The sequence below is a fragment of the Oncorhynchus kisutch genome, linkage group LG19, assembly GCF_002021735.2.
Source record: "Oncorhynchus kisutch isolate 150728-3 linkage group LG19, Okis_V2, whole genome shotgun sequence".
In the NCBI taxonomy this organism is placed as follows: domain Eukaryota; kingdom Metazoa; phylum Chordata; class Actinopteri; order Salmoniformes; family Salmonidae; genus Oncorhynchus; species Oncorhynchus kisutch.
In genome coordinates, this window is record NC_034192.2 from 12,776,450 (window position 1) to 12,791,043 (window position 14,594).

A 14,594-nucleotide genomic window follows, 5' to 3' on the forward strand; every position below is an offset into this window, starting at 1 on the left:
AGAAAGCCATTTCTTAAAGATATCCATAAAAAGTGTTGTGGCTTGTGGCAAACTTTAAACCTGGGAGACACACCAAACATGTGGAAGAAGGTGCTCTGGTCAGATGAAACCAAAATGGAACTTTTTGGCAACAATGCAAAACATTATGTTTGGCGTAAAAGCAACACAGCTCATCACCCTGAACACACCATCCCCACTGTCAAACATGGTGGTGGCAGCATCATGGTTTGGGCCTGCTTTTCTTCAGCAGGGACAGGGAAGATGGTTAAAATTGATGGGAAGATGGATGGAGCCAAATACAGGACCATTCTGGAAGGAAACCTGATGGAGTCTGCAAACGACCTGAGACTGGAACGGAGATTTGTCTTCCAACAAGACAATGATCCAAAACATAAAGCAAAATCTACAATGGAATGGTTCAAAAATAAACATATCCAGGTGTTAGAATGGCCAAGTCAAAGTCCAGACCTGAATCCAATTGAGAATCTGTGGAAAGAACTGAAAACTGCTGTTCACAAATGCTCTCCATCCAACCTCACTGAGCTCGAGCTGTTTTGCAAGGAGGAATGGGAAAAAATGTCAGTCTCTCGATGTGCAAAACTGATAGAGACATACCCCAAGCGACTTACAGCTGTAATCGCAGCAAAAGGTGGCGCTCCAAAGTATTAACTTAAGGGGGCCCAATTTTTCAGTTTTTGATTTGTTAAAAAAGTTTGAAATATCCAATAAATGTCGTTCCACTTCATGATTGAAGCCTGAAATGTGGCAAAAGGTCGCAAAGTTCAAGGGGGCCGAATACTTTCGCAAGGCACTGTATATGAATTGCTTGAACATGAAATAGCGCGGTGGGAGAAATCATCCACTATTGGAGAGAGAGAGAAAAAAATAAATCACATTTTCTGACTGGACATTTAGCGCCGCTTGGTGAAACTAGGCCATGTCTTCATTGTTCTCTTGCATTCTGTAAATATAAGGTATTCATTGAAATAGGCTACAGCAAATAGGAATATAGACAGTTTCCTCGGAATGTCACCCACGCACTGCCCTACACCACCGGACTCCGCTTCTCTCTTTATTTTAAAACGGCCAGTCAAGTTGAAATAGGTTAGGCATCGTCTGTCACATTATGTCGTCGTCACCATCGACAATGGCTGTCGATCATCCTCGATATAGACATAATATCGCCCAACCCTAGTTACAAGTGCATCCTTAAAAGCTGCTGGGGTTTAAACTCCTTCTCTTTTACAAAAAGTGAATAGCTCAATTGATAGCAAGAGAGTTACACATTGTAGGCCTACTCGATTACCTCCCTAGCAAAGTAATTTTTTTTACTTTGAGGCTATAGAAATTCGTAGCTCAGCCTCTGAATATCAGAGGCAAACAGAATATATTCACATAGGCAAGAGTCTCGTCTTTCTCGTGCATTTTGTGGCTCGTTTCTAGCATCAGAGGAAAGCGCTGTAAACGATCAGTTTTGACTTCTTCAAAATCTTAAACTAACAAACGGGTATTTTCTTTAAAAATTTTCAATTTTCTTTAACAAAGTAGGGTATGGTATACCCTCACATGGACCTGCCCCCTTAATGGTTTTAACTTAACATACAAAGTCCTTCACGGACACAGAGGTATTTAAGGAGTGGTGACACAATTGAAGGAATTGTCCGAAAAATCTAAACATAGCGTATAATTGTCAGCCAAACAGGTAGGCCTACCTCTTATTTCTTAAATAGGAAGAAATAGGCTCCAACACAAAGCCTTCGTTGTTAGTTAATTAGTGAAATGTTTTTTAATTTTTTTAACAATTACTCAAATTAGCGTAATTTCAGCACCATGTGCTTTCCACCTCCCGATTGATTGCACAGCGGCTGCAGCTTCTCATTACAGCACCACAAAGCTGTCATGGAAGTTACTCGACACGGGTTTATTGTGAGGTCAATTACGCTGATAAAAAGCCTCATCATGGGCAATGAAACATTTTGTTCCGCGGCGTTTGGAAAATATCAAGTGTGACGAATAGGAGCCCGGAACAAAGCAAAAAAAAAAAAAGTTGCCCCCCCCCACCCCCCAGTAATTTTCTAACTGTCCCCTAATGCATATAAAGATGTAGACAAATTCATCTCCATAAAATGAAAAATATCATCTGGAGCCCTATTTTGCCAGTAAAATATAACAATATCCGAATTGTCAACCCAAAATCCATGACAATCACTAGATTAGGTTGCACATCAAAATATCTTGAATCATGCATTCCTGCTTGGACATGTTGAATGAAACAGCTTATTTCTTGAATAGTAGTAACCTATTACATGTATTAATAATGCACTGGGAATGACTTGATACAATTACTAATAAAATATACAGTACCAGTCAGGTTTAGACACCTACTCATTCAAGGGTTTTTCTTTGTTTGAAATAACACATATGGAATCATGTACAAACCAACAACAAAAGTGTTAAACAATATATTGTATTTTATTGAAAGTAAAGTAGTCAACGTTTGCCGTGACAGCTTTGCACACTCTTGGCACTCTCAAAACCAGCTTCACCTATGCTGAGCACTTGTTGGCTGCTTTTCCTTCACTCTGCGGTCCAACTCATCCAAAACCATCTAAATTGGGTTGAGGTCGGGGATTGTGGAGGCCAGGTCATCTGATGCATCTCTCTCGTTCTTGGTTGAATAGCCCTTACACAGCCTGGAGGTGTGTTGGGTCATTGTCCTGTTGAAAAACAAATGATAGTCCCACTAAGCGTAAACCAGATGGGATGGCGTATCGCTGCAGAATACTGTGGAAGCCATGCTGGTTAAGTGTGCCTTAAATTCTAAATAAATCACAGACAGTGTCACCAGCAAAGCACCACCACACCTCCTCCTCTATGCTTCACGGTAGGAACCACACATGCGGAGATCATCCGTTCACCAACTCTGCATCTCAAAGACATGGCAATTGGAACCCAAAATCTCAAATTTGGACTCATCAGACCAAAAGGACAGATTTCCACCAGTCCAATGTCCATTGCTCAAATTTCTTGGTCCAAGCAAGCCTCTTCTTCTTATTGGTGTCCTTTAGTAGTGGTTTCTTTGCAGCAATTTGACCATGAAGGGCTGATTCACGCAGTCTCCTCTGAACAGTTGATGTTGAGATGTGTCTGTTATTTGAACTCTGAAGCATTTATTTGGGGTGCAATTTCTGAGGCTGGTAAATCTAATAATCTAATCTCTGCCACAGAGTTAACTCTGGCGCTTCCTTTCCTGTGGAGGTCCTCATGAGACCCAGTTTCATCATAGCACTTGATGGTTTTTGTGACTGCACTTGAAAAAACTTTCAAAGTTCTTGACATTTTTAGTATTGACTGACCTTCATGTCTAAAAAATAATGGACTGTTGTTTCTCTTTGCTTATTTGAGCTGCTGTTGGCATAATATGGACTTGATATTTTGCCAAATAGGTTTAGCTTCTGTATACCACCACTACCTTGTAATAACACAGCTGATTGGCTCAAAAGCGTTAATGAAAGAAATACCACAAATGAACTTTTAACATGGCACACCTGTTAATTGAAATGCATTCTAGGTGACTACCTCATGAAGCTGGTTGAGAGAATGCCAAGAGTGTGCAAAGCTGCCATCAAGGCAAATGTTGGATACTTGGAAGAATCTCAAATATAAAATATATTTTGATTTGTTTAAACAGCTTTCTTTTCATATGTGTTATTATATAGTTTTGATGTCTTCACGATTATTCTACAGTGTAGAAAATAGTCCAAAGAAAGAAAAACCCTGGAATGAGTAGGTGTGTCCAAACTTTAGACCGGTACTATAGTCATGGCCAAAAGTTTTGAGAATGACAAATATTAATTTCCAAAGTTTGCTGCTTCAGTGTCTTTAGATATTTTTGTCAGATGTTACTATGGAATACTGAAGTATAATTACAAGCATTTCATATGTGTCAAAGGCTTTTATTGACAATTACATGAAGTTGATGCAAAGAGTCAATATTTGCAATGTTAACCCTTTTTTTTCAAGACCTCTGCAATCTGCCCTGGCATGCTGTCAATTTACTTCTGGGCCACTTCCTGACTGATGGCAGCCCATTCTTGCATAATCAATGCTTGGAGTTTGTCAGAATTTGTGGGGTTTTGTTTGTCCACCCGCCTCTTGAGGATTGACCACAAGTTCTCAATGGGATTAAGGTCTGGGGAGTTTCCTGGCCATGAACCCAAAATATTGATGTTTTGTTCCCTGAGCCACTTAGTTATCACTTTTGCCTTATGGCAAGGTGCTCCATCATGCTGGAAAAGGCATTGTTCGTCACCAAACTGTTCCTGGATGGTTGGGAGAAGTTGCTCTCGGAGGATGTGTTATTACCATTCTTTATTCACGGCTGTGTTCTTAGGCAGATTTGTGAGTGAGCCCACTCCCTTGGCTGAGAAGCAACCCCATACATGAATGGTCTCAGGATGCTTTACTGTTGGCATGAAACAGGACTGATGGTAGTGCTCACCTTGTCTTCTCCAGACAAGCTTTTTACCGGATGCCACAAACAATCGGAAAGGGGATTCATCAGAGAAAACGACAGTCCTCAGCAGTCCAATCCCTGTACCTTCTGCAGAATATCAGTCTGTCCCTGATTTTTTTCCTGGAGAGAAGTGGCTTCTTTGCTGCCCTTCTTGACACCAGGCCATCCTCCAAAAGTCTTCGCCTCACTGTGCGTGCAGATGCACTCACACCTGCCTGGTGCCATTCCTGAGCAAGCTCTGTACTGGTGGTGCCCCGATCCCGCAGCTGAATCAACTTTAGGAGACGGTCCTGGCGCTTGCTGGACTTTCTTGGCCGCCCTGAAGCCTTCTTCACAACAATTGAACCGCTCTCCTTGAAGTTCCTGATGATCCGATAAATGGTTGATTTCGGTGCATTCATACTGGCAGCAATATTTGCATTAATTTCATGGCAAAGAGGGACTTTCAAATTAATTGCAATTCATCTGATCACTCGTCATAACATTCTGGAGTACAGTGGGGCAAGAAAGTATTTAGTCAGCCACCAATTGTGCAAGTTCTCCCACTTAAAAAGATGAGAGGCCTGTAATTTTCATCATAGGTACACTTCAACTATGACAGACAAAATGAGAGAGAAAAAAATCCAGAAAATCACATTGTAGGATTTTTTATTTACTTATTTGCAAATTATGGTGTTAAATAAGTATTTGGTCAATTACAAAAGTTTCTCAATACTTTGTTCTATACCCTTTGTTGGCAATGACAGAGGTCAAACACATACACACAAGGTTTTCACACACTGTTGCTGGTACTTTGGCCCATTCCTACATGCAGATCTCCTCTAGAGCAGTGATGTTTTGGGGCTGTTGCTGGGCAACACGGACTTTCAACTCCCTCCAAAGATTTTATATGGGGTTGAGATCTGGAGACTGGCTAGGCCACTCCAGGACCTTGAAATGCTTCTTACGAAGCCACTCCTTCGTTGCCCGGGCGGTGTGTTTGGGATCATTGTCATGCTGAAAGACCCAGCCACGTTTCATCTTCAACGCCCTTGCTGATGGAAGGAGGTTCTCTCTCAAACTCTCACGATACATGGCCCCATTCATTCTTTCCTTTACACGGATCAGTCGTCCTGGTCCATTTGCAGAACAACAGCCCCAAAGCATGATGCTTCCACCCCCATGCTTCACAGTAGGTATAGTGTTCTTTGGATGCAACTCAGCATTCTTTGTCCTGCAAACACAACGAGTTGAGTTTTTACCAAAAAGTTCTATTTTGCTTTCATCTGACCATATGACATTCTCCCAATCTTCTTCTGGATCATCCAAATGCTCTCTAGCAAACTTCAGACGGGCCTGGACATGTACTGGCTTAAGCAGGGGGACACGTCTGGCAATGCAGGATTTGAGTCCCTGGCGGCGTAGTGTGTTACTGATGGTAGGCTTTGTTACTTTGGTCCCAGCTCTCTGCAGGTCATTCACTAGGTCCCCCCGTGTGATTCTGGGATTTTTGCTCAGCGTTCTTGTGATCATTTTGACCCCACGGGGTGAGGTCTTGCTGGATGGAGGGAGATTATCAGTGGTCTTGTATGTCTTCCTTTTCCTAATAATTGCTCCCACAGTTGATTTCTTCAAACCAAGCTGCTTACCTATTGCAGATTCAGTCTTCCCAGCCTGGTGCAGGTCTACAATTTTGTTTCTGGTGTCCTTTGACAGCTCTTTGGTCTTGGCCATAGTGGAGTTTGGAGTGTGACTGTTTGAGGTTGTGGACAGGTGTCTTTTATACTGATAACAAGTTCAAACAGGTGCCATTAATACAGGTAACGAGTGGAGGACAGAGGAGCCTCTTAAAGAAAAAGTTACAGGTCTGTGAGAGCCAGAAATCTTGCTTGTTTGTAGGTGACCAAATACTTATTTTCCACCATAATTTGCAAATAAATTCATTAAAAATCCTACAATGTGATTTTCTGGATTTTCTTTTCTCATTTTGTCCGTCATAGTTGAAGTGTACTTATGATGAAAATTACAGGCCTCTCTCATCTTTTTAAGTGGGAGAACTTGCACAATTGGTGGCTGACTAAATACTTTTTTGCCCCACTGTATATGCAAATTGCCATCATACAAACTGAGGCAGCAGACTTTGTGAAAATTAATATTGGTGTTATTCTCAGAACTTTTGGCCACAACTGTATATTGCATGACAACGTTTTTTTATGGGTGCGACAGAATCATGAGCTGGTGCCACCAAGTGAAAAGGTTTGTCTGAAACGCTGGGATCCATATTGCAGTAGAGTGCATAGGAGAGGAGAGGAGAGGAGAGGAGAGGAGAGGAGAGGAGAGGAGAGGAGAGGAGAGGAGAGGAGAGGAGAGGAGAGGAGAGGAGAGGAGAGGAGAGGAGAGGAGAGGAGAGGAGAGGAGAGGAGAGGAGAGGAGAGGAGAGGAGAGGAGAGGAGAGGAGAGGAGAGGAGAGGAGAGGAGAGGAGAGGAGAGGAGAGGAGAGGAGAGGAGAGGAGAGGAGAGGAGAGGAGAGGAGAGGAGAGGAGAGGAGAGGAGAGGAGAGGAAGACTTACGGTTCTGGCTATGCATGTCTTTGGGAGGGGAGGGTGAGGAGGAGGAGGAGGAGGAGGAGGAGGAGGGTGGGGAGGTCCTTTACTCTCTCTGCCTCACTGGGACTCTACTCCCCAGACACCTAATCAGGACAGAGGGACATGTCAAAAACACAACACAGCCACACGGGCGCTCCCACCCACACACACACATCCTCCCACACACCCACCCACCCCAAACGTGCTCACACACACACACACACACACACACACACACACACACACACACACACACACACACCTCATTAAATGCTTGTTGTAGATCTACTACTCATGCAGACTTTGCACAAAAATTTGTGTGGAAAGCTTGTGAACTGTGCAGTGGGGATACAATAATGCATTATAGCATTATATCACTGTCGGCAAATAAAAATCTTAGTGATTATTCATTTTGGAATCAACATCTTTGTTCTGCCCTGGCAATTTCCTAAATAGACTTGGCCCCGGCAACACAGCCATCCTGCCAACTGTCCTCGGCCAACTACTGTCTGACAGGCTGTATCACCCACTCCACAGAATCTGTCTCATTGGTCACAGTTTAGTGACTGACAGTGTGAGGAGCCAATAAGATGACAGTCTGTGGGAATGACAAGGAGATTGCCTTACCCTGCCAATGAGTGCTGAAATACCAACAGCTCGTTAGAACAATACGGATGACTGAGCACACAGATTAAGCAGGCGTCAAGGCCTCTGTGTGTGTGCGTATGTTCCAGGTGTGTGTGAGCGTGTAACTGCGTCCGTCAGGCAGGTGAGTAAATAGGCAAGGTTAAGCAGAGGGGGCAGCTGTATTGGGAGCTAGGATTAAAGTCCACCTCATTCAGATATGTAGTAGTAGTAGCAGCAGTAGTTACACAGCAGCCCATCCAGATTGGTTACTTACAACTGTAGTTTAGCGTACATCTAACAATGCACCCAAGTCTATGTCTTGTGCTTCTGCCCTTCTAAGGTACAAGTTACCACATGTAATTTTTTTTATTTAACCTTTATTTAACTGGGCAAGTCAGTTAAGAACAAATTCTTATTTACAATGACGACCTACAAAAAGGCAAAATGCCTCCTGCTGGGACTGGGATTAAAATAAATGTAAATATAGGACAAAACACACATTACAACAAGAGAGACAACACTACATAAAGAGAGACCTAAGACAACAACATAGCAAGGCACCTAACATAGATCTAGGGTCAAAATACCCTATCCTAACCTTAAAAACATGATTAAGGGCTTTTAAAACTAGCTGACCCTGTATCAGTGGTTAGGGGCAACAACTACCTAGTCCCTCAAGCCCGTTGCCATGACATTGCCAATCGAGCGAAATGGTGGCTAGCGTGAGAGCCCTGTGAGGCTAGCAACCACAGGAAGTAGGAAGCTCAGCTTCTCAGAGCTCAGCTGGGTTTGTTTACATCCGCACCGCCAGCACTAGAGGAAGACACCCACCAGAGAGAGAGAGACAAAGAGAGAGGAGAGGAGAGAGAGAGACAGAGACAGAGAGAGAGAGTAGAGAGAGACAAAGAGAGAGGAGAGAGAGAGAGACAAAGAGAGAGGAGAGGAGAGAGAGAGAGACAAAGAGAGAGGAGAGAGAGAGAGTAGAGAGAGACAGAGAGAGTAGAGAGAGACAGAGAGAGAAGAGAGAGACAGAGAGAGAAGAGAGAGACAGAGAGAGACAGAGAGAGACAGAGAGAGACAGAGAGAGACAGAGAGAGAGACAGAGAGACAGAGAGAGAGACAGAGAGACAGAGAGACAGAGAGAGAGACAGAGAGACAGAGAGAGAGACAGAGAGAGAGGAGAGGAGAGAGAGAAGAGACAAAGAGAGAGGAGAGAGAGAGACAAAGAGAGGAGAGAGAGTAGAGAGACAAAGAGAGGAGAGAGAGTGAAGCCCCAAACCCTTCTGCAACAGCCAATACATTTCATATCGCGACACAGACAACGCAGCACATTACTAAACTACTCTACACAAGTCAGCACTACACTAAACCACACACACAATCACTGTCGCTCCTTCAACACCACACACAACAGCTGCCCACACTGGAACCAAAGCAAGCACACAAACAACTAGCTGCCTCGCCAACACACTGCACTGCAGTGAGTGCCAAGCCCACACATCAAAGTCAGGAAACGAAACTAAGCTGAGAGGACAGAGCCTGCAAGGAGTTCAATTAATCCAGGACCATACGAGCAGAGTCACCAGACAACAACACACACACACTATGAATAACAGTCTAGCACACAGACATTCTCAGAATGACACACACCCCACCTCTGAATAACACACAAAAGCTTTTCCGTTAAACTGCTTAATCAGCCTCCGCCGCCAGCTACAGATGTGTCTGTCTGACTCCTGCAGCCTGGCTGGCAGAAAGAGTATTTCTCCACACACACACACACACACACACACACACACACACACACACACACACACACTGGAGGAGCATAGCTGAAAGGCATTGACCCCTGAGCAAACCTGACCTATTCAGAGCCTGTCAATGAGCAGCTGTTGTGAGAGGAAGCTTTCCTGTTTCCCCTAACCACAGATCTAAGGTCAGATGTACATGCGTTATAACAATTTAGTGGTTAGGAAAAAGTCTAGGTCCTGTCTGAGAGGACTGCAGCTGGAGGCAGCAACCTGCAGGGGGAAGGAGAGAGCACTCAAAGTGGGTCGTGTGTGTGTGTGTGTGTGTGCGCGTGTGTGTGTGTGTGTGCGCGTGTTTGCCTGTCTCTTGGCACAGAGAGACTCCTCTCTCTAGGACATGTGCAGCCAGCAGCAGAGAGCAGATGTAAGCGCGCTCCGCTCACTGGGGATCAACGAGAACGTAAGCAGACGGACAGACAAGAGCTGGTTTTCAATTATTATTATTTATTTTTTTACTTTAACTCTGCATTGTAGGAAAAGGACCCGTAAGTAACCATTTCCCTTTTAGTCTACGAAGCATGTGACAAATAAAATGTGATTTTAATTTGGTCCAGCACTGACCAATGTTTAAGGGGCTCTTACTGTGATGGGTTAGAGTTAGGGGTCTTACTGTAGTGTGTAGGGGTTAGGGTTCTTACCGTAGTGGGTGAGGATGCCCTGGGGTTTGACCACTTGGTTGCAGACATTGCAGACGACGAGACAGAAATCCTCCTGGTTGGGAAACTGGCCAAACACGTGCATCTCTGCAGGACACAAGAGACGGGAACAGGGACAGGGGTGAGCTAGGAGAAGGACCAGAAAGCTGCATTGATCTAAGGGCAGCTTGTTGTTTCCTCCCATGGTTAATGTTGGGAGGGGGAGGGGTTCAGCTGATCCAATCAAAATGTCTCTTCCTACTTCCAAACAGGCAACTTCACAGAGATCTTACTCATCACTATGTGGACTCTGCATCCCAGGGGGATTGGCAGGTTAGCGTTTGTCGTCGTGAATCTTGCTCTGGAGGCAGCTCTGCAAAGTCATCAAACCACGATGCCTACAACTAACTACCGGGAAAAATCATGACAATAAACATAAACCTATGGGAAAACTGAGGATTTGGTTCGTCTTCGCCTTGACCTGGCATGTCCTGTCGACTGGAATAGATAAGAGGCCTGTCATGCTTGGTGGGTATATAACTGAGGCGGTACTCATGCTGTCCCGGACCGTCCGGGAGATCTTTGGCTGCGTCCCAATTCTCCACAAGTGTACACTTTGGGGAGAAGGGGGATGCTGCCTCAGAGCCAAGTCAAGGTCTCATGGAAGCGAGGACTGAAGCATCACTCTGGCTAACACTAAACATATACAATAATGCCTGCTGATTGATTGTGTCTTTGTATTTTAAGATGTGAGTGACTGTGCTTGTCCACCAGTGTATCAGTGGTGTTACTTGTCATGCTCTGTGATTTGTGTGGACCCCAGGAAGAGTAGCTGCTGCTTCTGCTAAAGCTAATGGGGATCCAAATAAACTAAATCGAGTGGATCTGGTCCAGAAAGTTGCTTAGACATAATGGTTAAAGGTTAGGATTGGCGGAGGGTTATTCTGATGCTAGATCAGTGGTTAAGGGCAACCTTGACCTCCATGGTCCAGCCCCTACACTGTGTGGAGCATCAGACCACTCCGGTAGACCAGCCGCTCTGCTCTAATGAAAATAGCCCATCTTTTTTTTTTTAAACCTTTACTTTACCAGGGAAGACATCTTTTTCAAATGTGCCCTACAAGTAAAACATCACAAATCACTTAGAAAACCAGTTACATCCCTCCACAAATAAATCCCCAATCAATACTCTGAACTGTACCAAAACATCAAGACCTTTCGGTTACTGGCCCAATGCTTTTAACCTATTTGTTAACAAATTAACAATGAAAATGCTTTGCACGTATATTTAATTATCCACGTGACATTATTAAATACAAGGATGACATTGGAAATGGTTTCATTCAATAAAACAAGCAACTTTTTAAAAAGTAGGGTTGATGTCATTCACCCCATTTAAAAAAAGACGTCTAAGTTGGCAGCCTACACACCTTTCACACTTTGATTTTTTTGTCGGCTAATCAAAAGCTGCTCAACAGTCTGAGGTTCCAAGTGTAGCGAGTGAAGTGAGATATCTCTAATCAACGCAAACATGGAATTAAAATGACAGAATTCAAAAGTGAGCTAAATAAAAGGGGGGGGGGCTACGACAAACAACCAAGAGGTGGGCTGTTGTTTAATCTGAATCACGGTGTTGCCATTTCTTTACAAGGACGAGGAGTGCAGTAACTGTAGCCTCGGTTAGCTCGTTACCTAGCTAGTCACCTAACGTTGATTTGACGCAGTCAAAACAGGCACTGTCGTGGCATGATGAATAAGCAGCAGCTAACTGGGCCAGCTTGGCTACTTTGTTCTCTCACACACACACGTACACACACACGCACGTACACACACACACACACGCACGTACACACACACACACACGCACGCACGTACACACACAGGTCCTTCCTCCTACTAAAAACATAAGTAAAAACATGTATTCCAACTATCCAGATATCCAAGAAAGAAAATCCTGATATTATTCTAATAGTGAAATTATTTCAAATGTCCACATCCCTAAACCAGAAACAACAAGTATAGCACTTATAAAAGCACCAGTTTTTTTCTCATCTGTCTCTGCCAAGACAAATGAGAACAGTGTGTAGCTTACTCCAGCGCTCGCCTGCCAGAACGACAGAAACTGCCAAAACACTGCTGCTAAAACAATCTTGTCTTTCGTGAATGAGCGCTACCCAGGCAGAGAGAGAAACACACTGTCTGTCAGACACCCACTGAGAAAATAGTTTAAAGCAGGGGATAACATTTTTCTATATATTTGTGCATTGTCAAGTCTCACTTATCCTCTAAACAACATTGTCAGATAACGAATTGAATTATAGACTGCATCAGCTGTTGACCTATGTCGTGGAGAGAAGGCATAATGCTGAGTTCACCATATAACAATGGGCATAATCGCTGTCTGGCACTAATCTCAGAGATGATTAGGCATTGGACTGTAATGACGTCACTCAGTTAGCTATTACTGTCTGCTTGACACATGGTGTGACCTCATCGGCTGATGGTGTGACTGACTGAGTGTGTGTGTGTCTCACAACCTGCCTGACTCTTGGCCGGGGAACAACAACACTGGGAGACTCCATTCTGACTGAGTGAGTGGATCTCCTTACCTTATCCATTATGGGGTCCAGGGCAAACACAACTGGCCTTAGATCAGTGTCTAAAGGGCAAGTCAATCTTCCTCTGTCTCAGTGTGTTGGCCTGGGATCAGCAGTCAGAGCATGTTGGTGATTCCAGTCTGGCTGGGACTGAGAGAGGCTGCTTTGGCACTCAGTCTGACTGAACTGAGTTAGTACTGAAGTGTACTGAAGTGTACTGCACTTGAGTGTAGCTCCTGTCTGTCACTCTGGGTGGCCCACCAACCTACAGTTATCAAATCCCCTCATTTGTACATTGTAGGTGGAGCCAAGAACTTCTAGGGTACAAACTCTAGGTAAGCTGGAAGGGAACATAGTCATGCACATGTGACAGTTCCTGCTTGACCAATATCATGCCACTAGATATCAATTCGTTTGTAATTAACAAATTCGTACACTCACTACCATACAAGAATGCTGGAGTGACACCTGGAGCGTCATCAGTCCACAAGAACAAGGCTCAGGTGACAGTCACCACAGCACGTTTTGATCAACCTCACCTTCTTTGCTGAGTTTAGTTCCTTCCCAGTTGTTGTACAGCTCTTTCAAGCGGTTTCCGACGAGCGAGTCTGTATTTGAATAATATAAGAAAATAAGGTTCATATTGGAGTTAATGTACTAGAGGTTAGTTGGTGCTTGAATTAAACATACATCTCACGCACGCCACGCTGGAACGTGTCATGACGTCCAGCTCGATAACTAGGTCGCAGCTGTAACGTTAACTGACGAGGTGCCTTGACAAATCAAGCAAACTGTCACCAACAAGCAACGAAAAGTTATCCTGGCCAGACAGCAGTAAACTAACATCACGAACATGTTGAGAATGCATCAGAGAAATGAGTACACAGCATTGGCAAAACATGCGTTTTATCGATCTGTTATGCATTTGGTAACTAACTTAATATGTGGTTGTTATCTTCCAGTTTTGACAGATGCATGGAGGACACGGCTGGCTAACTCAATCTCAGTTCAACAACACTGTTCGCACGTGCCATTTTTATAGAAATGGACGACAAAATTGACGTGCACTTACTGTCAGAATAGTGTAATTTTGCTGCGCTGATAAAAGTCGACCAAGGTTTGCACAGGAACGTATCCGGATTTGGTAGTTGGCGATCCAATGTCGCCATTGCACTTCCTTCTTGTTGCTTGCTTTTTTCCCTCTCCTTCGCAGTACGCTAAACGAGACAAGCGGAGCACCTGACGTCATTTTCGTCACGTTCCGTCTTCGCTCGGCCTCTGGCGGCAAGGAGTTGAAAGGTTGCAAAGGGGTGTGTGGGCCTCTGAAGTTCAAACGTTTGTTTTTCTGATACATAAATGACACGTGTGTTGTTGTTTTTCTCAAAATTGCATTTCACGCATTGTTGATTTGCTGAAATATATTCCGATGTCTTACATATTCAATATGTTTTATTTAATGTTTCAGTAACAGTAGAAGATTTTAGGCTGGCAATAGCCAAAGTACAGCACATTTGACCAATATATGAGCAATATTACAGTATAATACAGTACAACAACGTGCAGTCGTTGTGAAGCAGCAATATCCTATTCGGTCAATAATAGTTTTACTACAGACAAGAATATTGTACACTTTTGCACAACACAAACAAAATACCTTTTGCTGCCCATACACATTATTATATGAAATATCACTTTTGCTGATCACAAATTTGCCATAGGAATCCTATACATTGTTCCAAGAGCTCTTCAGCGCAACAACAAAATATGACTCAGCATTGACCTCTTGTGGTTGGAATTGAAAATTACGTCTCTACTCAATGATGGACAGACAGTGGCCTACAACATTG

At 43.7% G+C, this 14,594-nt stretch overlaps 1 protein-coding gene across 2 annotated transcripts in view; it reads right to left on the reverse strand.

Annotated features, from left to right (window-relative positions):
* The window catches only part of LOC109864321 (ataxin-7-like protein 1), a 31,886-nt gene extending 17,912 nt beyond the window's left edge, over positions 1-13,974 (reverse strand). Inside the window, exons 1-4 of one of the 2 annotated variants that reach the window (XM_031797627.1) lie at positions 13,820-13,966; positions 13,287-13,355; positions 10,154-10,258; positions 7,066-7,184 (exon numbers count right to left, since the gene is read on the reverse strand). In XM_031797627.1, coding sequence (XP_031653487.1) covers positions 7,066-7,081 — 16 coding nt within the window. In that variant the 5' untranslated portion in view covers positions 7,082-7,184; positions 10,154-10,258; positions 13,287-13,355; positions 13,820-13,966. Of the gene's footprint in view, positions 1-7,065; positions 7,185-10,153; positions 10,259-13,286; positions 13,356-13,819 lie in introns of both variants that reach the window. The other variant, XM_020452036.2, reaches the window with a different exon arrangement.
* Positions 13,975-14,594: the final 620 nt, after the last annotated feature.